The 26,927-nt window shown below is 43.6% G+C and overlaps 1 protein-coding gene across 2 annotated transcripts in view; it reads left to right on the top strand.

The window, feature by feature from the left end:
* Positions 1-1,174: 1,174 nt before the first annotated feature.
* The window catches only part of LOC306975708 (protein jagged-2-like), a 90,252-nt gene continuing 64,499 nt past the window's right edge, over positions 1,175-26,927 (top strand). For both annotated transcript variants that reach the window (XM_079573378.1, XM_079573379.1), the window contains exons 1-2: positions 1,175-1,391; positions 7,089-7,400. In XM_079573378.1, the coding sequence (XP_079429504.1) occupies positions 1,323-1,391; positions 7,089-7,400 (381 nt within the window). In that variant the 5' untranslated portion in view covers positions 1,175-1,322. The remainder of the gene's footprint in view (positions 1,392-7,088; positions 7,401-26,927) is intronic.

A 26,927-nucleotide genomic window follows, 5' to 3' on the forward strand; every position in this document is an offset into this window, starting at 1 on the left:
GGGACAGTGCATGTTAATGAACACACATGGGTCTCATGCATGTAAACAAGCCACGCCGGATTGTGACCATGGACTCATTTCAATCCGTCATCCCCACACACACTCTCTACTAATATCTATTTAATACATTTGCATTGCCCACCCTCATTGTACATGTTTTTAGTGGTAGGGGAAACCGGAGTACCCGGAGGAAACCTACACGGACACGAGGAGAACATGCAAACTCCACACAGAAAAGCCCCGTCCAGGTGGGAATCGAACCCGGGACCTTCTAGCTGATTTGGGTAAAGCCAAACTGGGGGTTAGAAGTTAACTTGATGTTCATAGCTCCCTTGTGTCAGTCCCGGTCTTCCCTACGTTGACCACCTCTGCTCAGCTCTTAACCCCAACCAGTTTGGCTTTACCCAAATCTAAAAACAAACAAAAAAAGGCGACGAAAACGAGGATGAAAACACAACAAAAAAGTGACACATCAAAAACGCTTCCAAAATGTGACAAAACCGCGGCGACATTGTGACGACAAAGTTATGATCAGTTTTGTTGGCCTTAGCTTTCAAATGTTCACCGTTGCTCTTAGATTTGGGTAAAGTCGAACTGGAGAAAACGTAAGAGACTAATTTGATTCCACTTGCATGGAAAGAAAACCAGGTACAGGGCCTTTAACCTCTTCACCCCCACCTGAACCTGAAGGCTTTACCCAAATCTAAAAGCTTCTTGAAAAAAAGCAACAAAAACGAGGATGAAAACCCAACAAAAGAGCAACAAAAACATGACTGAAAAGTAACGCAAAAGCCATAAAAGAGCGACAACAAAAGCCCCTTCAAAAACACGACAAATAAAACACAACGAAAAAAAAGAGATGGGCGACAATGGAACAGAGGCTTTTAGATTTGGGTAAAGCCGAACTGGAGCAAACGCGCTCGGTTCAGGCGGGGGTTAAGAGGTTAAACTCCTCCGAGCTGCAGGTGAGCTCCCCCTGACATCCCCCTTCGCTCCTCCTCGCTCTCCCATTGGCTCTCGCCTCCGCCCCTTCCCTCCTCCTCGCCCCGTGATTGGCTCCCTCCCCCCGTCGCTCTCCCGCTGGGGGCCGTCCGCAGCTCCGTGTCCCCCTCCTCGCCCTCGCGGAGCGCTCAGTCTCAGCGCGCGGAGGAGCCCGGGACTATAAACTAAAAGGAGCGTAACAAACCCGCGAGGACAGACGGACCGGAGGAGCGCGCGCAGACACGGGCCGAGGTGTTTCCGCGATGCTTTGAGACTTTACCGGAGGTTTTTCTTTTCCCCCCTCATGGTTCTAGAGGACGGCGACTCCTGCAGCTCCAGACATGTGGAAATACTTTGGGAATAACTTGATTTTAGTGCGGATTTTTCTTCTCATTTCGCTGTGCGCTCAGGTGAGTCAACTTTACGCATGGATTTACACTTTACGCACGTCGCCAAACGTACGGTTTCTAGTATGGACAGCACTTTTGAGCACTTTTACGCAAATCTAAGCAACTTTACGGCAGACTCTCGCTCTTACAGGTGCATAGAGGAATAATATGCGTACAAAGACAACGCGCGAGCTGTTGCAACCACGTAAAACGCACGCAAAACGCGCAGGTAGGATGTAATAAGTTCTGGTTATTGTGGAATTAACCCAATAATGAGCGTAAGAAAAGAAAACCGTGCGCGCATCACGTAAGGCGAGACTAAAGAAGTTCAGCCGCTATGTTTACGAGCTTCAATGAAAGTAAAGCTTTAATAAGGCAATGTCCAGCTGTTTGTTCTTTATTATGTTCAAGTAGAAGGCGATGGACAGCTTTAAATGATACTTTCGAGACTTTTGGACCTAAAAGAAGGTACAACAGCAAAGACACTTTTAGGAAAACAAATGTTTGAGTCAAATGATTTACAGCAGAAAACAAGACGAAGACTTCATACTCGACAGAGGCGGAGGGAGAGTCGCGAAAAATAATAGTAAAGCATTGGTTTTATATGGCGCTTTTCTGGACACTCAAAGACGCTTTACGTTGCATTATTCATTCACTCAATGCTTGGTGGTGGTGAGCTGCTATTGTAGCCACAGCTGCCCTGGGGTAGACTGACGGAAGCGAGGCAACCAGTCTGCGCCATCGCCTACATTCGCCAGGCTTCCTAGTTACCGCTTCCAAACGTTAGCGAAGTACACTGCAAAAAAAAAACAAAAAAAAAAACGAGCTGGATTATTTAAAATGTCTCAAATTGAGCGTTTAAATGAGTTTGACCTGGTGTTTCCCAAACGGTCTCCCATCCAAGTACCGCTTCCTTATAAAATATTTATAAAAGTAAAAAAAAAAAAAAAAATGGGGAAAAATGTAGAATTTACTCAAGTAACTTTTTGAAGAAACTACTGATGAGAGCGGGTATATCAGTCAGTTCTTTTAACTTGTATGTCAGTGATGTTGTAATGAAGTATCTTTACTCAGTACTTAAAAGTAGTGCCAGTGTGAGAAAATGTAAACGTTACCAAAGGTTTCCTGCCCCGTTTTCTTCAGAAATCTATAGTTTTAATACATTTTACAGTGTTTTCTTTGGAAATGTTTTGTTTCTCATCATTTATGTCATACCTGAAACATAAATCAGACTTTTACACTTAAACAGTTACTCAGTACTCTTTTTACTTGTACTTGAGTAAAGTCATTTCAAAGTTACTCTTACTTGAGTAAATACATTGGCTGCTCTACCCACCTCTGGTTCTGGTAACTTGGTGTAAAAGTTTGATTCTTGCTTCAGTCGTGACACAAAACATGAAATGATGTGAAAATGCCAGAAAAATGTAAATAAAGAGTTTTTCTGAAGAATAAAATCACAAACGACACTTATTTTAAGAAGCTTTCGCAGATACTTCATTTTAATATTACTGAAATAGAAGTCAAACTGAAGTACACTGCAAAAAAGAATGAGCTGGATTAGTTGAAATGTCTCAAATTGAGCTTAATCGGCTCAATTAAATTTGAGTTGTTTTGACTAGTTAAGATGTCGGTGCAGCGTTTGACCTTATTTTGCTCGATCTGAGATGTTTCTGACACGTTTCACTACATTTCGACTTCATTTTCGATTCATTTCTTTGCCATTGGGGTAAAAAAGTTGCGCTTTACCCATCGGCAGTTTTACTTTCTTATTTTAAGTGAGATTACCTTAACCTTAAGTCTGAAATGTCGTCGAACAAGCAAATGAGGAAGAAAAATATTCTCAAATCATTTCAACCCATGCTTGATATGTACTTTTTTTAGTGTATTGTACTTGGGTAAATGTAACTGAGTACCCACTTCTGAGTCTGTCTATCCTTTATTTTGTTCAAAGAGAGAGTGATGGACGGCATTTAATTTGAATTTTTAGACTTTTGGACCTAAAAAAGGAGGTTGTCAACAGCAGTGACACTTAGGAAAACAAACATATGATTCAAATAATTCAAAAGACGAAACCATGACCACCTAGAACTTCTACCAGGAGGGAGAAGCCGACCCTTTAATACTCAAAATACTCAACATTCACGACATTTTATGGTCTCATAACGGAGAAGATCAACATTTGGGGGAAAAGTGAGTGGGTGGAGGGGCCGATGGCGCAGATTGGCCGCCACGCTTCCGTCAGTCTACCTCCAGGGCAGCAGTGGCTACAAAATATCACTACATCCGGGTGTGGAGAAGTGACTGAATAATGCACGCACTTGTAAAGCTCATGTAAAGATCGTTTTCGCAGTAGTAAACAAGATCTCATCTTAGGCTGCACAATATATCGCAAATAATATCGTATCGTGATATTAGGTGATGCAATATCTGTATTGCAAGAAGCCAGAATATATGCCAACATCACTTAAGTCTTCATCGGACTGAGATCAACTTTTTTGCGAACACAGCCCAAAAAAAAAAACAATGAGCAGAACTTAGAAATGTGTGGAAGTTATTTAATCATTTCCTAATTTAGTTCAATTTAACCCTTGTTTTGATCCTGATTTTGTGTTTTTCGATGACTTCTGTGAAATTTAGTGAAATATCGCAATAGTATCGTTTCTGCAATATCGCACCGACGTATCGTATATCGCAGGTTACTTCAATATCATTCAGCCCTAATCTAAACTACCAAGATCCAGGGCCGAACCAGGTCTGAAATTGAACTACTCAAGGACTTAAGTACTTCTAACAAAAGGACAAACTGACTGGGCGTCTGGTTCATCACTGTGAAACGCTTTTGGGCCTGATCAATGTAGAAAAGCTCTATATAAGTTGAGTCCTAGTGGCTGTATAATCAGCATGGCGTCTTTACTTTCCATCACAGTGGCCTCTATGATGCTCCAGGATCAATTATTGTTCGAGTTTCTGGTAGGTTTTCCTCAGCTGACGGACCCTCTCACCAGAGAACCTACAAATCAATTAGTCCTGGAGCATTGCAGACGGGACCATGATGGAAAGTAAGGGCGCCATCACAAAAAGCCAACTCTTATATGCATATAAAAGTTACATAATACAGCTTTAAGGAGAGATTTGATGAGAATTTGTTACTTTTCTGTCACTGTTACTTTTCAGTACGTTTCGACAAATACTCCAAAGTACAAAGCAAACATGTCTATACGTTTTGTAGGCTCACTTCATAACCAGTAAGTTGCAGTATTTGAGCAGGAGTATCTGTACTTCTTCTCGACTCATCTTTTGAAACGACTGTCTCTTGCTTTGGATCGTCGTGCCATAGTTTTCCTGCACTTTTTTGCATTCGCCGCTGCAGACGGATCAGGTCTCGGCTCTCGGCTCTCGGGTCTCGGCTCTCGGGTCTCGGCTCTCGGCTCTCGGCTCTCAGGTCTCGGGTCTCTCTCCGCACGTAGGTCATATGGCGGTGTATATATGTGTACGTAGAGTGCAGTCCGGACAGTCCTGGGATTCTCCGAGCGGCTCCCATTCCACAGACCGGATTCCTCTTTTAATTACCGCAAATCAGAGCGGCCTGAGCCGAGCCGCGGCACGGCTAATGCACCGGGACGTTTACGCTTCCAAACAGCTGTTCGGAGGGAGACGAGGGAGACACGAGAGAGGGAGAGGGTGTGTGTGTGTGTAAAAGGGACAGAGACTTTTAGGGCAGTCATTCATGGTTAAGTTTCTGGAAGGAGGCTCCATAATCACAGCCCTTTGGTCCAGGCTTGGTCCTAAATGGATTTACCGATCAATGAAGTCCTCTTGGCTCAGCTCCTTTGACTGTTTACTGCAGCTTCACGGGCTCTGAGGTTCTGATGGATCTGGCCGTGTGTGTTTGCAGAGGTCGCTTCACTCATTCACACACGGGCTGGTGAGGCTCCATTTCTGGGATATAATGTATCTCCAAGGGTTCGTGTCACTCTATAAAGGGGCCAGTGTAGAGATGGGAGCAACCTCTACATCAAGGGTTCCCGAACTTTTCCCAAGGCCGACCCATTCTGTCAAATGAAATGAGCATTTGTCACAATTTCAGATGCAAAACATTGAAAATATGGTTCATTAAAGGCGCATTCTGCAACTTTTATGTGGAAAAAAAAGTTGATATATGTGCATAGTGACCCAGTGCCTGCATGAGTGGTCATTTTGGCGCCTTTAATTTCCATCACAGTAACGGAGGACGCTCTTGGATCAATTGTTTGGAAGGTTTTCTCGGCTGACACAGCCTCTCAGCAGAAAACCTACAAAACAATTGATCCTGGAGAGTTGTAGAGACCACCATGATGGTAAGCAAAGGCCCCTTGCTGACCACTCACACAGCCGCTGGGTCACTACAAGATCAAATACCAACACAATCCGTCTTATTCTCCAGTGAAGGAACATTAGCCAGAACAATAGTAGGGACAGAAGGCTTAGCTGTGAGTCTTGCCCAGATACCTCCTCGTTTGCCTCTTCCTTGTTTCCTGTAGCGCCTCTTGTGACGCCTCCACTGTACTGCAGCTGTGCGGGGCTCTTGATGCCTCGTCAGTGTTTCAGAAGAAGACGTTTGTGGGTCTCAAATGGGTTTAGCTCATAGCCTCACAAAAACACAGCCAAGATGCACAAAAGTATCCAGTAAAACAATGTGGAACACAGAAAGAAGAAGAAGAAGAAGAAGAAGAAGAAGAAGAAGAAGAAGAAGAAGAAGAAGAAGAAGAAGAAGAAGAAGAAGAAGAAGAAGAAGAAGAAGAAGAAGAAGAAGAAGAAGAAGAAGAAGAAGAAGAAGAAGAAGAAGAAGAAGAAGAAGAAGAAGAAGAAGAAGAAGAAGAAGAAGAAGAAGAAGAAGAAGAAGAAGAAGAAGAAGTTTAGGCATCGCCATGATGAGTGTACTGTATAGTAAATGAGGAGTTTGGGGCATTCAGGCCCTGCCCATACAAAGTCAAGCTGAGGACCAAACGCAAAGATATTTTATCAATGTACCAGTGTATCGTCCATACGAGCCCAGCGTTTTGTGGGGTCTGTAAACGAACATTTTACAAGCTACGTCCCAGAGTGGAAAGATCTGAAAACGCCGTTTACGTGGCTCCGTCTCTGCAACTTTTACTAAAACGATGACATCACAGCTCCAGAGTGGAGTCTGTGATCCATAATCTACTGACCTTATAGTGAGTTTTCCTCATGGATCTATGAGGGTTTGACTCCGCCCCTCTTTGCTCCGCTGCCGTCCACAAGCCACAGGTGACAAGTAGAAAACACGAGTCAGTCTGTGTTTTTGGACTGACCGTAAAAGTCACTGACAGGTTTTTACGTCTGAAGAATAAACTCTCCTCCTCGTCTCTTCTGTAGATCCTAAATCCTTCAATCAGTTTCATTTTCACTGTTTACATTCCACAAAAGTTTACTGCACATGCGCCTCTACATCTTATTAGCTGTGTTAGCGTCACAGCGCCTCACACAGGCCTGGAGGATGAATTGCGCCGTTTTCACAGACCTGAGTCGACCCATGTGGACGCACACATTTACTGAGCTGACTTCAGGTTTACAAAGAAAGTTTCTGAAAACATAAGCGTTTTGAGTGTCTCAGACAGTGCAGAAACTTTACCCCTCGAACCTTTTACCCGGCGCTTGCAAATGTTTTCGATATCTGAAATTGTCCTCACCTCTCCTCCTCCTCCTCCTCCGCTGCAGGTCTCACGGTCGACCGGTTACTTCGAGCTGCAGCTGCTCGCGGTGGACAACCCGAGCGGCGTGCTGCTGAGCGGGGAGTGCTGCGACGCGGAGGCCGCCTCCGGGGGGCGCTGCGACGGCGAGGACCAGTGCGACACGTACTTCCGCGTGTGTCTGAAGGAGTACCAGACGGAGGTGACCCCCACGGGAGCCTGTACGTACGGCTCGGACACCACCGCCGTGTTAGGGGGGAACTCCGTCACCCTGAGGGGGGCGGGGCGGAGCGGCGCCGAGGCCGGGAGAGTCGTCATCCCCTTCCAGTTCGCCTGGCCGGTGAGTCCAGCTGCACCTGTGGGCCGGATACAGTATGTCCACCATTAATGAGTGGTCACATGAGGGTTTGAAGCTGTTTGGAGCTTTGATTTTTCACGTTTTATGACATCAGTGTGTACGGACAACATGCCTGCCCATTTAAAGCTGCATTATGCAACTTTTCATGTGAAGAAGAAAGAATCGCCAGCCCTGTTAGCAGCTAGTTAGCAACATTAGCCTGCTCGTCTTGTAAACACTGCAGACACAGCACTGTTTTACAATTAAAGAGGGGGTATTATGCTTTTTTCAATCACATAGCACCAGTCTATATCACACTACAATAATGATGAAACCTTCTGTTCGTCTGTAAATGCAGTAAATTAAAATACCTGCCTTTTATAAAATTGCTCTCTCAAAATGGCTGTAGTGAATGAGGCGTCTCCAGGAGGTAGGGGCGTTCCTAGGAGGACTCAGGCAAACCTATCCCTTAAATGGCCGCCATCAGAGTTTTTACAGATTACTCAAAAATACGTGAATGTGCCAAGGCAACACTTCAGGCATGTTTTTAATGAGTGACATAATAACATGATAAAAAGTCGATTTAGCATAATACCCCCCCTTTAAGACATCTAGCCCTGCATCCTTATTTTTAGCCAACGATGCAAACACAATTTTGGGCACAGAACTGCTGGAGTAATTGGGTTCTTTTTATTATTTTTTCAAAATCCAGGAAGTACAGATGGAATTGTTCTGCTGTGCATAAGCTTTGGGTAAAACTGAAATGACCCCAATGCAATGTCAGTTATTCACCCACTTCTGCAGACTCCTTTTTCTGGGAAATGGATGGATAGATAATGACACCGTATGTTGAACAAAAAGCCTTTTATTCATTCGTGTTGCCAGCGCTGACTCTCTTGCAACACTGCGTCACATCTCCGGGATTTTACTCTTTTCTCTCTTTTAATCCGTTTGTTCTGATGCGCCTCCTCCGTCTAAACCCAAACCAAAATGCATCAAACCTTCCCTCAGAGCCGCCATGTTGGTCCGTCTAATGTTGCCATGACAACAGGGGTGTGTTTCCGGTTCACGTCTGTGTAACGTCGTAGTTTTTCTTTTTTATACTTATTAAATGTATAAACAAACAGCGGAGAAATGCACTGATGCGTTGGATTATAAATATTAGGGTTGGGCGATGTCCACTTAAAGAGGCTGGATGCAAGTTAGTCATTTTATACTCACTACTGCCACCTCAGGTCATACGTGTAACTGCAGCTTCTATATTAAGCTTGTGCATGACGGCACTTCGGACCCAAGTAACAACTTTCTGAGTGACAGTGCAGGACTTTCGAGGCAGTTGTGGTGAACAGGTCTGAGCTCATTCTACACATTATGATTAGGACATGGCTGGAACATGTAGGGGAGGAAAATACTTACATTTTTAAACTCCGTATAGTCCCTTTAATTGGCAGTTGACAATGTTTACAGTGAATCCTTGTGATGGACGATGAGATGATGTAGGCTGCATATCATTTACAGCAGGGGTAGGCAAGTTTACTTGGTGGGGGGGCCGACTTTCTCTAATGTAAACAGACCGAGGGCCGCTGATTATTCGTCCAAAGTAAAGCACAACACTGGAAAAAACATCTTAAATGAGATAAATGACTTAAAATTGCTTGAATTAAAGTTCTTCTATGTTGAATTTGAGTTGTTTTGAACTAATCCAAGAGACAAATGCTATAGCGCCAATGGAACAAGAATAAAACCCACTTGAAATCAGACAAATAATTGTATTTCACTTGAAATGACACAAAAATTATCTGAATTAAGAGAATAACTTCTACTAGAGGTTTTATTTCATTATCTAAGACCAGACCAAATCTACTCAAACCTTTGATTTAATCTGTTAATTCAAGTAGATTTATGTCATGTTTACCTTAAAACGATTATTCTTTTCCAGTGCACTTCTTTCAAATGCCAGTGTTGTACATAATATATGACCTAATTGGGTGCATTGACAGTATTTCTACTTTTTTTTTCTCCCATATAACTCTAATTATGTTAAAAGTACTCTCTGATTTGTGTAATAATGTTTTCCAAAATCATCTTGAGGGCCAGAGGTTCTGTGCTGAAGGGCCGGATTTGGCCCCCGGGCCTGACGTTGCCTACCCCTGATTTACAGAATGTTTGGAAAAATGTGAGATTGCAGGATAAATGGACCTGAACATGAGTCATGGAATACGAAGAGAAAAGTGTATAAACTTGTGCACAAACGTCTCAGTCTGCGGATTCTTTAGAAACCTGTGTTCTGCCCTGTCGCCGATATCGCTGATTTCCCGCTGACAGCTCTGCTCCGGTCGTTTTCGTGCGCATTAGTTTGTCATGTTTTTAAGCTTCAGAGAGAAGCTGATGGACGGGAGACATTTTCCCACTGAATCACGGATTAGCTTTAACTGTGACGTCTGTCCCCTCCGGCGTTACCTCCGCAAAACCTTTTCCTTCCTCTCTCCTTCACGCTGAAGACGGAGCTGAACGATTTTTGGAAACATGTCTTTGCTGCCAAGTGTTGAGATTTTAATTAGATTAGCGGCTTCTGTCTGACAAACAAGATTCGGTTTCACTTTGTAAACACGTCCAGGAGCAACTGCAGATGAGGCTTAAGAACATTGATTTGTGCGACTCAGCATTTGTGTGTTATGGTTTATAATTTCAGAAAATGTCTCTGTAGAATAAGTGACTCTGAGGCACATGGTGAACCCACTTTGAGCATTGTTGAATTATAAACTTTGAAGAGCAGGTGTATAGGTATTTGCAGGTATTTGGTTATAATCCCAAGAAAATCTTTATTACTTTATTCCACTTTGTTGAATAGAAAAGGTGATATTGATCTAAAACAGCGAAAACAAAAACATTGATAGTTTCACTTCCTTATTTTCTTGCAATCTCACCGTAAACCACTCCCACCACCTCCTCTTGTTTTCATTTGCTGATTATGTTGCTCATGTGGCTTTTGTGAGGCTAAGTGTTTTCACTCTGCGATGAAAGCATTAAGCTTTGCAAATGATGGAGAGGTGAGGGAAACCATCTCCTGGATATGCTGGTCCTGTGCTGCTCAGAACCACGGCCGCTGAGGAAGAATCAAAGAATACTCAAAGATGCACGAGCGGCTCGAGACACAGCTCCTGATCTGATATTGACGAGAGAACAGTGGCTACGTTTACATGGAGACCAAAAATCTGATCATCGTCTGATTCCTGGTGTCTGATTATTGAAGAGATATGACCTGATATTCATATAATCTGATGAAAACAAAATATATATATACAAATATCACAATCACAAAAGGATGAAATAAATCTCAAACTAGTTTATAGAGTCAGTGTGCTGCAGATAGTCCAGTCTCATCTGCAGAACATTAATACTTCCTTATTGTTGTGAGTTCGAGTCCCAGCTCTGATGATTTACTGAACTGTCTCTCCATTCTCCTTACACTTACATTTTTAATAGAAACTATTTGTGTTGTAATGTCTTTAATTACTTCAGTAAACAATCAGCCGTGAACTAAACTAACTAAACCTGTGCTGTTTCACTCAGCACAAGAAGCTGCAGCCACACGGAGCAGTTTGACTCCACGTCCAAATATGGAGCGGAGGAATCCACCTGGTTCTGACTGAAGGGAGTGTCAGGGAGGTATTTCAGTTGCTCTAAAAATCCAAATGTAGTTTTGGATGCTCCGATTTCTGAAGAGAACGTAAACGCATCAGGGCTATCTGACTTTTCAGACCATGTAAACGTATCCAGTGTCGTAACATGGTCTAATGCAGCACTGTGGCATTGGGACCCACCACCTCCCCGAGGAAAACCGGAATAAAACTATTTATTCCAACGCGTAAACATTGTGTAATTCAGTCTCAAATATAATGTAAAATACTACATTTCCTTAAACATGACAGTTCATTTAAGCAGTGAAGCAGGAAAAGAACTAATATTGAAAGGATAGTTCTCTGGGAAAGCCTCGTGACTTCGGGAAAATGAGAGAGAAAAGAACGAGTCACGCCCCCATAGAGAAAGTCATTTCGATTGTTTGCAAATAACTGTACTGCCTATAAAAGCTTTGAGATCTCGATCCTGTTTATGGAAACCTTTAATCCTCCTTTGTCTCTTTAAGGAACAGTATGTGCACGGTGGAGACTAAAGCCGCTTTACAGACGCTGTGTTTGCGGATCTCTCTGCCTGTCGCTGTTGTCATCGGCCCGTGGAAAGTTTTGATTTAATTTTATGCACTGAATGTGGCCAGTCGAGACTTGATTTCAGATATTCCGCCGTCTCAATCGGAATGAGAGAAATGCGTTTAGAAAAAAGTGTGCGTAGGTTTAAGGCATTTCGCCTAAAGCTTCAACCGTGTGACCCGTTTGGGAAACAGTTCCATTGAAAACATAAAAGGGCCTGTGCTCATTGTGTATGACTAAATCTTGATTAAAACTAGTGGACAAATGATCAGGTGAGGCTTAAAAATAGACTTAATAACATTATTCTGGCGCCTCAGCGTCGATGTTTTTCATGTTTTATAATTTGAAATGAAATACAGGCGAGAGCTGGTGAGAACTTTTGGTGCGTTCCATTTGCCCTCGGAGGTCAGAGGTCAGAAAGGCATTTTAATGACAGTATAACTTTTACAAATAATTTAAGCGACGAAGCTGGTCAAAATCAGACATAATATGGCCTTGATTAAGGAATTTTCAAAGCCCAAACTGTGTGGTTATATTTATAATGTTATAACTAGTGCAGTTAGCGCTTTTGTCATGTGCCCACAGTGGATGTTAGCAACATTAGCATCACAAAGCGAACAGTGACTTTTATGACCACAGAGGCTGGAGCTCAGTGACAGACAGCAGGGGGCAGTAGAGGACAACTTGTGTTAAGAACACAAGAAATTTAAGTAAGGGATAATGTATAACGCGCTGGTGTTTCACCCAGCGTTCTATACATTATCTGCTTATCGTACGGCTGTTTGCCAACTGAACACACACAAAATAAACTTTAAAAGGTTTCTTTAATGATTTCCGCGACAAATAGTTCCCAAAAGTTTGCGCTTGGCAACGTTTGTTGTGATTTCAGGCAGTGTGGCTAGGCTAGTTGCAGCAAGGCTAGCTATTTATTGCTAGCCTTGCTACTTAGTGGAAATTGGAGAGGAGGAATGGTGGTGAATCTCTGGGTAATTTGAAAGTCGGACTTCCGTTAACTTCACGAGCGATTCCCCCGACTTCTCTAGCAGGGACGAGGACAGAGACAGTGTCCTTGACTAGTACGTGCAGAGTGATATGAAAGACCTGTATTACAAAGCACCAACTCCGTTGCCATTGGCAGTGGTCATTATTTTTCTCAGAGGTCCTCTATCAGAAAATAATGACCGGTACAAAGGTTGGAAAATCCCATTCAAGTCAATGGAGCGTTCGACTACATCGTGAAGAGCCGTATAATAAATAAATAGAGTAGTTGGGTGATTTTCTTTCCTGCTAACACCTTGCGTCGCTATGTTGTTTTCCCTGTAGGAAATCTGACATCAGTTAAAATGATCCACTTGGACATCAGAAATTCCGACTTCTGATCACAAATTAGATTGGGGCTCCTCCTGCTGGCAGCTGTAGGAATAACGTATTATAAAAAAATAACTTTCAGTTTTGATTTACAATGTGGTTTCTGCCCGGCCTGATGAACACACTTTGAACCGAGATTATGTTCGATTATGGGCTTTAACCTGTCGCCTGCCACTTTAGGGTTAGGGTTAGCACCTCATTTGAAAGCCAAGACCTTCTAGTTTCTAACAATATGTGTGAGACCTGTGTGACTGAAACACAACAGCATCACATTTGCTGTTCGTAGCCCTAACCCTGACCCTAAAGGTTAACAGTGGAGGACAGTTAGGGTTAAAGTATAGAGCCTTTAATGCTGAGGATCACTGTTTGCAAACGTCAGAGTATCGGCCACTTCTCGCTGATACGACTCTGTTATGAAAGTCGAGAGTAACATTTGTTCAGTTTATCGGCGCCGCTTGGATCCACTTGACTTTCCCTCGGCGGCGCTGACCTCCTCCCGCTGTTGATAAGTTTAGAAACCCCAGTCACATGCTACTCCGAGACGCCGCCGGCTGCTGATTAAAAACACGCAGGTAACTCATTATCCAATCCGAGCGGGGCGTCGGCCAATCGCGGAGCGTGGGAAACCGGAGGCGTGGGAAACACGGGCGGCCGGAGGAGATTGCTGGAAATGTGGATGAATCAGACCAGGTCTAGTCATGAAGGAGGCGCACAGGTGAACAGCCAAAATAAAAGTTTTGTGTTGGAGGTGAAGTTTGTTGTTGTCGGTGACGTAAGAACATCGCTGCAGGATATGAGTCAAAACTATTCCAGTAAATTTATGCAAAAAACTGTTTGTGTTAAAACAAGCTTTCACTAATTGTGAAAAATGTGGAAATGGCAGTCAGATGGAAGGCCTCAGTGGTTTGTGGCTTTTTCTGTTATGTAGATTGTACATCTTAAAGGATCACTGCAAAACATTTCATCCAATAAAAGGAATAAATTACAAGCATTTATTATAATAGAGATATTGCTGTTCGAACTGGTAATTAAACTTGAATTTGAGATGAAGACAACAATGGTGGCCCCCAGTGGAGAAACACAGCCTTCAGTAAAACACTATGCAGCTTGTTTTAAAGGATTATCTAGAAAAAAACATCTCTGCTGGATATAATTTAAAGCAACAGGCCACCGTTTTTCCATACTGAGATATGTTCTTACCTTAGACGAGTTGATGCGTACCTGTTTTTGTGCCCGTGGAAGAGCTTGGTAGCTTTCAACTTCACCCCGTTTGGAGCCATAGGAATACATTGGGAGAGGCCAGGTGCTAAAAACATCTTTGGTCTTTTTGCGGGACTGAGGGCACGCACAAAGACCAGACAGGTCTCGTCTAAGCTCAGGTAAGAACATATCTCAGTATGGAAAAACGGTGGCCTGTTGCTTTAAATTATATCCAGCAGAGGTGTTTTTTTCTAGATGCAGCCGCAAGGGCCCCGTATCTCAGTCGGATTACGGTGTTGTTTTGCTTGTTAATCAACACGTTGTTACAGTGACAGACTCACTCAGTCTCCGCCAACTTTGCCACACACCAAAATGGAGCCGTCTGCTGAAGTGGGTGCACGGGAGAGACCTTCTGCCTTACCCCCGTCACCCCTTCTCAGGTGTCTGTCTCCCCGAGCTCGCCTCATGCTCGCCTGTTTCCGCATCAGCCACACTCTCATTAAACTCTCTCCTTATTGTCTCTGGCAGAGGACACTCACATCTGCACAGTAGTTTGGCAGAGCCGTTGTATTTGTCTGAATATGAATCCAGTGCAGTTACCTTCAGTAACTCTGGTTCTCTGAATGTGCAAGTTACTGTCAGGCTAATACTCATTCAGTGGTGAGACAGAAACAACAGTCAGATGCAGGTTTCAGTGGGTTTTAAGTCAGTGGTTCCCGAACTGGGTCAGGGACCAGAGATGAGAGAATGTGACCATTTTAAAAAGTGTCGTCACAGTGGCAAATGCTCAGTGGTTCTTACACAGAGAGGCAGGCCCAGAATAGAGATCATTATGTTCCACTTCTGCACTTCCCTGCACTTCTGCCTGTAACTGTTTTTGACCGTAAATGGGTTCACTCTTTGTCAAACAGCCTCGGGATGCAAACTGTTGGGCCCCGAGTGGATTTTTGCTTACTGATGCTTTGAAAGGCGAGCACCGGCTGTGATATCTTGTGTAGAGAAAGATTAATTCAACGTTAGCATCTTGTTAGCGTGTTAGCTTGTCGCATTAGCCGTTGTGGAGCTTTAGATTTGACTTGTTGCTTCCTGTAGAAACCCTGTATTGGCGGTTGTGAGGTTAACTTAAATAATAATTTGATGAAATACTGCATGGCCCCCATAAAGACAGACCTGAATGTCCTTAAATGAGCCTTAAATTTGCCCCTCCCTGATGTGAGGTCCTGACGCTGCCTTATTGCTTGTCTCCATTCATCAGGTCGTCGGTCAGCTGTCGGTACTGTAGGAGTAGTAGTAGTAGTGACCCTCTGCAGTAGTAGTACTATGGTCCACTGTGGTTCTCATGTTTCGGCGGCCGCTCGTATCAGTGTCGCATCTCTCCCGGGCCAGCGGAGCGGGACGGAGGGATTGTTCAGGGAGCGAGGGTCACAGTTTTCCGCTCTTCGTCCCGGCGTGTGCTGGACAAAGACGGGGGGGGATCGATGTCTCTCCGGTGTCGACGGAAGGCGCGTCCCCTGAACTCTGCGTTTTGTCCAGAGTTTGAACTGTTGAGGTGGACTTGGATGGAAATGGACGAGGTCGAAGCGTGGTCAGTGTGATAGCAGCAGGTGTTCACACTGGGGAGTGGCCCAATGGGTCGCCAGGTCCCAGCGGCAAAACCCTCCAAGAATGATCTGACAAATTTGAACAAAAGCGCAGCTCCCTCCGTCATGGATAAAGCAGATCAGAAAGACGTGGATTTTGAACTAACAGTGTTTCTGTGGGGCATCGAAAAGCTTCAAAAGTCATTGAATTAACATTGTAGTTTTCATGCCAGAGTAAAAAAAAGAAGAAGAAGAAACAAAGGCCTGGTTCCCACGCTTATTCATTCACAAATATTCACATGTACCAGAAAAGGTGCTCCGTATAAGGTCATTATCTTTCAACTCTTCCAACAACATTCTCATTAAACTGATAACATTTTCTGCAAATTATTCATCCAGAACATGCTTCAAAACATCCACATTTTGAAGCGATTTCCCATTCCTCTGCCTAATCTATAGCTTGCAAATGTGTGGACATGCTAAATATTGATTTGTTGCTAGTTCACACTCTGCGAATGAGCGAGTTTAATCCTGCCTGACATCCTGACTGCCTTTAGCTGGAGCCAACAGTTCCCTGTTTGCCTCGGCTCCTCGTGTTTCTGTCGAGTGGGAGCCTCTGGAGCTTCAGTGTCTCCTTTACGTCTGGGCCACTGCTCCTTCTGTCCGAGTCTGTGTGAGTGAGATGGACAGGCTTTAGTGTCTGCCCCAGGGCTGTTTGGGTCTCTCTCTCTCTGACACACTTTTCTCAAAGGAAAGAAGAAGGAAGCGTCTGTCTGGGCTGAAATAGAAACTACAGAGATGATGGTTGTGGAGGAGGCGTTAGTCTGGCAATGGCAAATGTCAGTTCCCTAAATCTGATGCAAACAACCACAGTTTTCTGATCATTTTGAGGCCAAACCAAAGAATCAAACCAAAGAATCAATAATGTATAAGATGTAAGAAATCATGTGTGATGTGGACGATCTAAACCAGGACTAAACCATGTCCCATAAAGACTGAATCCGTCATTGATCCTCATACAGGGGTACGTTTCTGGGATGGTACATTCCTGTGGTCCCCTCAGACATTCTAAGTATGTTATCCTCGAGCGAGGTACTCACAAACAGGGTCATAGCATTAGATCTCGAGGTTGGGCAAACTCAAAAGTACTTTCTACTTGGTCTGAATGCAGAGAGTTTAATGTTTTTCAATCCAGTGATGCAAATAGTCACTAGTTAAAGGCACTATACCTGATTTTTTTCTATCAGTAGTGGATTACACTGTGCATGTAATTATAAAACATTTGTATGAACTTCACAAACTTACAGGTTAAAGGAACAGGCCACCGTTTTCTCCATACTGAGATATGTTCTTACCTGAGCTTAGACAAGCTGATGCGTACCTGTCTGGTCTTTGTGCGTGCCCGTTTGGAGCTATAGGAATACATTGGGAGAGGCCAAATGCTAACAACATCTTTGGTCGTTTTACATGACTGAGCGCACGCACAAAGACCAGACAGGTACACATCAACTCATCTAAGCTCAGGTAAGAACATATCTCAGTATGGAAAAACGGTGGCCTGTTCCTTCAAGGTTAAGGTGGACTTTATTGTCCCCGTAGGGAAATTTGTCCTCTGCATTTGACCCGTCCTTCGATGCCGCTGGGGCGACCCGTAGGAGCAGTGGGCGACGGCAGTGGTGGTTCATCTCCAGATGTTGAGCCAGGCTGATGGTCAGAATCACATGGCTGGAGGATTCGCCTATTGTGCATGTTTCCAATCAGAGAGGCCTTGTCCAGGGATCAAACCCGGGACCTTCTTACTGTGAAGCATGAGCGCTAACCTCTGTGCCAAAAATATACAAATCGAGTCATTTTGATTTCAGTTCATGCCTAAATAGATTGAGGTTATTATTTCTGCCATTATCGAGCAGTCTCTCAGGACAAAGATAGTTTTTGCATGATATTGTGGCTCTGACCGGTGTCCAGCTCAACCCAGGACCGGCCATGAGTTGAATATTGCTCACATTAAAGTAAGTTTCCATGTGTTTGCCAGTGTCTTCCTCCTGTCACATGTAGCGCTCACATGAAGACCCTCCCTGCCCGCTCGGCTGCGGTCAGGAGACATGCGTTTAATCTGCGCTCACATTTCCCTTCTCACGACTGCAGCGAGACACGGTATTTATAGGCCTGTCCTGCCCTCACCCCTCTCTCTCCCCCCCCTCTCTCTTTCTAAAACTCCTAAACCCAATCAACTGCGGGGCTTTGAACTCAATCTAATGGAGTCATTTACGAGGCGGCTCCGGTCACCGCTGCAGCTCGGGCTAACGTTTCATTGAGCTGAGGGTGCATTCACAGGACGACACGATGAAGCTCTATCGAATCGAAACTGCGGTTTTGAGCTGCTGCGGTGACTGAACCTCGAGGGGCCGGTCTGAATGATCGAGCCTCGCTACCAATCAGAAGTGTCTGCAGAAGAATCAGGCTGTCACTGTCCCTGTTTCAGAGCGTGGTGTCCTGCACTGGTCAGCTCCTCCTTCCTCCTGCGCAGCTCCCTCCGCTCCACAACAGTCTTTCACCATCTTCTATTGAGAGGAATGCAGCAGAGAAATATAGATATGCACCGATCCAGCATGTTTGCTTCTGATACTAATATACAATACTATACTGGTGAGGAGCTCAGTTTTCCCCGGGAGGAGCTCGGAGTAGAGTCGCTGCTCCTTCACGTCAAAAGGAGTCAGCTGAGGTGGCTAGGGCATCTGTTCCGGATGCCTCCTGGTCACCTCCCGTGGGAAGTGTTCCAGGCATGTCCTAGTGGGACAAGTGGAAGGCCCAGGACACGCTGGTGGGACTATGTCTCCGAGCTGGCCTGGTGTCGTCTTGGGGTCCCCCCAGAACAGCTGGAGGAGGTGTGTGTGGATGGATGGATGGATGGATGGATGGATGGATGGATGTTAATACTGGGGGTTTGAGTATCTGCTGATATCCGATTGTAAGCTATATCAAGAGACTTTCTTTAAAGTAGTTGCTGGGAGTAAAAAAAATTGTCATATTTTCTTTATTGTGAAATCAATATAGTCTCATTGTTGTTCAATTATATCTATCTATTCATTAATAAACTGTAATGAAAGACATTCTACACTAAATATATGACAAGCTATTTAGGTTTCTGATCCAGTTGCCTTTAGCATTAGCATGCTGCCTCTAGCTTTAGTACTTTAGTACACTGTTGCTAGCTGCGGCGATCAAAAATACGTTTGTGAAGGCTAAAACTAACTCAGCAATTGAATCCTCCAGGTTCTGAGCTTCAAAATGAGCTACAGTTAGATTTAGTGGGTGAAGTTGTGTTTTTATAGCTGTGAGAGCCTAAACTGGTTCAGTATCAGATATTTGTAGCCGATACCAGTGTCGGATCGGTACATCCCCAGACGAATGTAATTCTCCAGTGAACGAACATTAGACAGAACAATAGTTGGAATAAGGCTTGCGTGGCTTAGCTGCGAGTCTTTCCCGGATACCTCCTCATTTTTCCTCTTCAGTGTTTCAGAAGAACACGTCTGTAGGTCTCATAGGTCTTTAGCTCATAAGCTAGCTGTTTCTTTACTAACTGCAAATGCATTTTGCTGAAAAAGGCAAAACAATGCCGCTGTACCAAGAGAGAGGGAAGTTGCTGCTTGTCTACGGGTTGCCATGACAAGTAATAATAAGCACCGTGATGTTTAACAGTAGTTTTAATTTATATGCAGCTCAATTACATCAAAAATAAAACATTAGCTATATATCATATTTGTTAAATGGAATCACAAAATCTGTAATTAGGTTTTTTTCATGCAGCTCTCGGCGACAGCATGGATTATATTGTATTTGCCGGATGAAATTTTGTGTCTTTAACCCCTTAACTCCCACCTGAACCGAGCACATTTTCTCCAGTTTGGCTTTACCCCAGTCCAAAAGCTTCGGGAAAAAAGTGAGACGAAAACAGTGATGGAAATGTGACAAAAAAGTGAGAAAACATAGACAAAAAAGTGACGAAAAATTGATGAAAAAGTGGCAAAAATGTCACAAAAATGTCACAAGAAATTGACAAAAAATTGACGAAAAAATGACAAAAAAATGACAAAAAATTACAAAAACGTGATAAAAAATTGACAAAAAAATGACTAAAAATGACTAAAAAGTGACAAAAAATGTACGAAAAAATGACTAAAAAGTTACAAAAATGAGTTGAATACCCGACAAAAAAAAATCTGATGACGTGAGGAAAAAGATCCTCTCGGTTCAGGCTGGAGGTTAAAGTGTTTTTTGCAAGTAATACAGTATGTAACAAAACACATCAATACTGCCCCTAAAATGTGAAACTAAATATCCAGTAGCTTCACTTCCTGATTCTCTTACATACCACTTTAAATGAGCTGTACTAAATATATGGCTCATAGTTGGCACGTTCTATTACGGTGCGTTAAATGGGATTGAGGATGTGACAGTTGCTCATTATCGCGGTCCCGTCCACTGCGTTGCGTCAGCTCGTGTTGGACAAAGGGACGAGCCGCGGGCCGGGGTAATGTTACGGACCGCGGTCAGCTCCAGGAAGAGCCTCACGTCAGCCAGTTATTGTTGTGAGTCCAGGATCAAGTTCAAACAGTTTAAATAAAGCCGTCCTTCAGACACAAGCCCCCGATCGCCTCTGAACTGGGACCAAACCCTGGACGAAACAGCTGGCGAAATCCGAGCCCAGTCTAATGGAGTTATTGGAAATCTAGGCCTCAAAACATCATAAAAGAACCATCTTAAAGGGAGGGTTTGGTCTTTTCTCTAAAGGTTTTCGAGAGGTCGTCTTCTGTCTTGCGTGAGGTCAACATGGCGGATAAAATCACACTCATCGTGGGAATTCAGTTTCCCACGATGCCTCGGTCCCGGTCACATGAACGGGACAAATCTGTGCGACGGATGGATTGGCGGCACTGAAGGCATGAACTCATCCCAGAGTTACACTTTCACTGGTCACTTTATTAGAGACATCAGCCACACAGGGAGAGCATTCGAGCGGCACTATTTTGGATTCAAGAGGTTTATTTCAACCTGATCATGTGAAAAACCGTCGTCCCCACAGATTGATTTGGTTGATTTGAGCGTAAAAGGCCCTATGCATGATATTGTCCTCCTTGCAGTGGAGTTTTGTCCATCCGTATGTTTTATCGATGGTAGTTTGTTGCATTACATGGACACATGGACAGTGTTGCTCTGGAAGTTGTGAAGAATCTGGATGTTAGAAATGTAGAAAAAGTCAAAATTTAATAGAAACCACAATCTTTACTTGGGCGATCAGATGATTTTTGAGTGTAGATTTGGACCACAGATAATAGCGCTTCCTGAACTGCAGCCACACCGGCCACACAGTCTATTTTTTCCTCTTTATTGAGCATGAAAAGACAGAAAATAATTAGCAAACAATAGTGAGTATAGGCTTAATGCTCTTTTTTAATGAAACAAACATCCAAAAAGTTCATTTCAAACTAGAAGTCGACCGATAATGGGTATTTCTAAGGCCGATGCCGATATGCACCGCCGATATTTTTGGGCCAGTCAGTGTTGAGCTGTAACAGCAGGGGGTGCTTCATTCAGGACATTGATGTTTAGTATATACTTCAGAGGGAACTCGTCTTGAAGACGATCTCTTATGGATCTGAAATGATACGCAGAAGTAAACTTATGACTGATTTTTACCTCGATGTTTCTCAAGTCCTCTGAGGCTGAGGAAGTTGTGGAAGGCTCATTTTAAGGCGCTAACTGAGCTCATCTAGATGCAAAGGGAATTTGCAGGAAGTCGCAGGAAGTCATGGGAAGTCGCGTTTGGTTCCGTTGTGGCGTTCACGATTTTAAAATGTGATCAGAGTCATAATGTCAGTTGGAGGGCAGGCGCCAATACAACTCTATGGGAGAAATGCAGTTTATGTAAGAAATCTCCAAAACGAAAATGAACAAATGATTTTTCTCTTCAGTATTCACAAACACAAAGACATCAGGCTCATGTTTTTGAATATTGTCTCCACTTTTGGACGCCTTTATGAGGACATGGCTGGATGGATGGTTTAATGCTGAAGGGCCGGTTTTCTTCATCGTCAAAAGACCAAGGGCCGGACCCTCCAATTGAAGCAATTGACGTAAATCATCACCTTCTACATATGCCAGTGTTGTACATCATATACACTGGGAAAATGTCCATCTTAAATTAGATAAATTACTTAAACTTATTTGCTTGAATAAATTTGAGTCGGTTTGAACTAATCTAAGATCACATAAAATGCTAATGCCAATGGACCAAATAGAAATCCCACTGGAAATCAGACAAACTTAACTTTTACTGTAAAAAATGTTTATTTATCACTTGAAATTATACAAAATAATCTGAATTAAGAAAAAACTTGTGCTTGTTCCATTGGCAAGAATAGATTTTATCTGCTCTAAGGCCAGACCAAATCTACTCAAACTTTACATTTAATCACTTAATTCAAGTAGATTTAAGTCATTTCTTCCTTTAGATGATCAGTCTTTTAGGATTATGGCCGAAAGGGTGCGCTGCTGAGACATTTTAAGGAATTAACAGTATTTTTCACATTTCTAGAGTATTTTAACAGGCATTTGAGCTCTGATTTGGGTCATAATAGGATGGACGGATGGATGGATGGATGGATGGATGGATGGATGGATGAAAGAATGGATGGATGGATGGATGGATGGATGGATGGATGGATGGATGAAAGAATGGATGGATGGATGGATGGATGGATGGATGGATGGATGGATGGATGGATGGATGGATGGATGGATGGATGGATGGATGGACAGGAAAACAGCTGTGGATGGAGAGGCTGACAGTCCTGCTGCTGCGGTGCAGAAGGGGCGGAGGGAGTTGCTGAAACGGCAGAGTGAGTGTCACGTCTTTCTCTGCAGCATTGGCAGGTCAACCTGACTCGTTATTATGCATTCAGGAACGTCTTGTTTTTACACTCCTGTTCTTGGAATAACCAGTCGAGCTTGTGTATTAATCTTTGCTGCTGGCTGAGCGAGAGCGCCGCTGCAGCTCCAGCCTCCTGGGCCTTTCCCACGGCGTTGATATCACACGGGGAGCGCGTGTGTCCCGATGTGGAGCGAAAACGCCTGCTCCGCTTTGTCTGCGCTCCTTTCACCACAACAATGCTCCCATCGGGCTTTTGTGAGCGACACAGAGACCCGGAGCAGGAGAGGAGAGATGCTCACTGTCCAGGTGGATTACAACAACAAAATATCAATCTGTGCCATGTTCTGGGACTTTACAGCACTTTCTAGTCAAGAGTTATTTTTATATGTATTTGTATGGTTACAGGATTGGTGGTAGCAAGTCAAAAACTATGTTATTTAAAGCTTGAACACAATATGCCTCGAAAGCAAGTGGACAAAATTGAAAACATTCACTGAAAACTTGTGAATGATTAAATATGTGTTTTTTATGAAGTTATGGGGTTATTACATTATATACTCTTCTACAATATACTGTAGTTATTTTCTAATAGATGTTCATCAAGCATCGCCTTATAGTGCGCCATTAACAAAACTTGTATTATCCGAGACATAATTGCTGTGAGGTGCCTAAACATGCAGTGCTTCCTTCCTGAACAGTAAAGTTTAAAGTGATAGTCTGTAAGTTTGCAAAGGGAGGAGAGATAGAGTGAAATTTGAAAGTTAACAATTAAACTCCTCCCCTCCCTGACCAGAAAGCCCTTCTTATTTTGCCAAATGAGGAGAGCAGGAACAGAATTTTCCAAAGTAAACGATCAAGCTCCTCCCCCTCCCTCCTGATTGGACCTGACAGGCTGGTTCACAGGAAAAGCTCGTCTCATTGGTCAACGCGGGAGGATCGTAGACTCTGATTCGTTGTTGAGATCCACGAAGGAGGGACTTCTCTTTGACTTTACTTTACGTCTAAATGCAAGACCGGGTGATCGATTTTGCACAACATTTAGGCTTCCACACTATCACTTAAATGCAATTACAATGTTCTCTCATCAAAAACAGACGTGGAGTTGTGTTTTGGAGCCACTCGCGCATCTTTGAGTGATCTTTTGATTTGCTTTTCTCACCTTTCTATCTCTGGCTAAGCTTAATTCTTCCATCGTTATGTGAAAACACTCGCCGTAGAGATTGCGTGAAAATCAAGGAACTGTATATTTAGACAGTTTTAGATCAGTGTTGATTTTAAGTGTAAGAAAGTGATACAGATGTGTTTGATATAACACCCGCATAAATCATAATGCCCGCTCTTTACCAAATATAAAAACTAAATATCCGCTTAAAGCAGCCTGCAGTAAGTATTGGACGCTGACAAGCCAAACCAAAGACGAATCCACAATATGAATCCACTCACCAACAAAAAATCATGTGGTTTTGACTCGAGATCTCGGCCCGTCTGCAGCAACAATGAATGAAAAGACTGTACGATTGTTCTCCCAAATGATGTTTGGTGCAAAAGGCTTTCTCTGTTGTTGAGTGCGACTGCTGGTATGCCGTTTCTGGAGTTTGCTTGTGGGAAAATGCGTGTGCACTTCGCCATTCCAATGAGCAGATTTGGTCAAAGCACTGGAAATAAGACAGAAAAATGAAAGCAAAACACAATTTTACAACAGAATTATGTGGAAAAGAATAGGGATTTTGATTAATTGAGTTTTGTAGATGTTTTTTATGGTTACTGTGATAAGGAAGTACACTATTAAGTCTCTGGCTGGAGTAGAAATGTTTAATAAGAGAATAAAAGTCCACAAAATCCAAGTTATTTGCAAAAGTCGGGCGATCTAAACACAATCCAACAGATGTAGTTCACACTGAAGACGCTCCTCGCTGATTTCCCGGTGCATTTCCAGCCAAACCTCGCCGTTCCCAGTTTAAGCCGCTCCACTTTGCCGCGCTGCCCCGGGGCGGACTCTAAAGTGTGTTAGCCATTGTCCCCAGTGTCTTCTATAGAGACAAAGGACTCCTCCAGTTTCAGATCCGCGATAAGACGCAGATCCAGCCGATACGGGACATGATAATACTCTCCGGGTCCGGTTACCGCCGATTTAATGCGGAGGTAACGGGGACGGAAATCTAGGATGGATACAGACGAACGAAAACAAAGAGGGAAATAAACTAATCCTTCACATATTACTCCACAAATACTGAATTATGGATTTATTTTATTAATATTAAGATTAAGATATAAAGACATGGAGAGGAGCAAAGTGGTTCAAACGGCCCATAAACACATAAAAAACAAAGAAGGCTAACCGCAATGCTAGTGTTAGCTTCATGCTACTTGCTAACGGCTTGTTTTGAATGTCAGTTTGTCACTTCTACTGGACAATCTGCTTCATTTTCTAATGTTTTTCTAATGTTGATGAGAAAAGAACGTTCACAAGGACCCAATCTTGACAAAGCTTTATTCCTGTGCGTAAATATGCCTAAAAAGAGGGACAAACTGTGATTCCCATAACAAGCTTCCTTCCCTATGACACAGTGTCTGCATCATGTCTGATTTAATGCTTTTTGTTGCCCAGATACTATATTTGTAACAACTAAAAGCACAAATCTGTGCATATTTTATTTCTTAAGATGTTTAAACAAACCATCAAAGAGGAATGAGGGGAAATTTTGATATTGAAAAGCAATCTGGACTTTGCAAGCAACTTTTGAGCAACACATAGTGTACAGTTTCATCTTTACCCGTAACATTTGGACATTGGATAAACTTATGCAGTAAAAGTAGTCGACCAGTGTCATTATTTCCCCCAAAATAACTTAAATGTCAGTTGGAATCCATGTTAACCAGGCAGAAAAGAGTTTCCTTCGCAGGGTGTCTGGGCGCACCCTTCGAGATCAGGTGAGGAGCTCAGTTACCCGGGAGGAGCTCAGAGTAGAGTCGCGGCTCCTTCACATCGAAAGGAGCAGCTAAGGTGGCTCGGGCATCTGTTCCGGATACCTTCCGGTGTTCCAGGCATGTCCTAGTGGGAAGAGGCCTCGTGGAAGACCCAGGGCATGCTGGTTGGGACTATGTCTCCGAGCTGGCCTGGTGTGGCCTCGGGGTCTCCCCAGAACAGCTGGAGGAGGTGTGTGTGGACCGGGAAGTTTGGGCATCTCTGATGAGACTGCTGCCCCCACGACCCGGCCCCGGATAAAGCGGAAGAAAATGGATGGATGTCAAGCCCCTCACCACATGTTATACACTTTTCTCACTAGTCCACACAGGTTCTCCATTATAGCTGGTGTCACTGCGGGATTTCTTTGTCTTATACGATTTTTAGATCCACGTTACCGTTGTGGGGATGGAAACATTGCGAGTTGCTCTCGTCTCCGCTGTACGATTGTTCAAACTAAGAGACAATCGTAGTTGCGACAAGATTTATTGTAGAAGTTTCAGGCTTCAGAAGGCGTGTCTTTAGCTGAGGTGAGCGTCACATGTTAGCGGGGTTTATTTTTCATTGGAAAAGTGCAGAGAAGGACCTGTAAAATGCGGAGTCGGACCCGCTTATGCGCGTCTGTGTTGCCTTGACAGAGATCCTCTCTGCAGCGAGAGGAGGCTCACTCTACAACTAGCCAATCAGGACACAGACAAAGTGCATGTATGGCGGTCATACACTGTACAAAAAAGCATGTCAAATTGTACTAATAATAATCCGTGAAACAGCGAGGCCGTGAAAGATGGACCGTGCTATAGCAAGGTTAATATCAGCCAGCCTTAAACACTGGACCTTTTGACATTTCATAAGCCTTTTAAACAATACCACAGCAAAGGGTTCTGTAATCACACTTCAAGTCGCTACAATATTAGAGCAATCAGAGTGTTGTCGCTACTTGCTCCGTTACTCTGTACTCCGTACTTTCTACTTCTCCTCGCACAAAATGATGATGTGAAGTCTTTAAGTGACTCCGTCCACAAAAAGCCCTGACATCATGCGGTAAACGTCCGCCTCCGTCTTTTAAGATTATAACGTGGACTTTTGCTGTGAGCGAACTCCCGAAGAATGTGACACAGCGACGGAGGAATGCGCAGAAATTGTTGGTTTATTTGCGGCTCGAGAGTCACGGACGCCTCGAGGTCCAGACCAATGGATTTGAACAGACTCGAGACTCAGAAACCTCGTCACGCGGGCCCAGGTCCCGAATGTGGGCCACAGATCACAGGCTTTCGC

This window comes from Gobius niger (genome assembly GCF_951799975.1).
Source record: "Gobius niger genome assembly, chromosome: 16".
Lineage (NCBI taxonomy): Eukaryota > Metazoa > Chordata > Actinopteri > Gobiiformes > Gobiidae > Gobius > Gobius niger.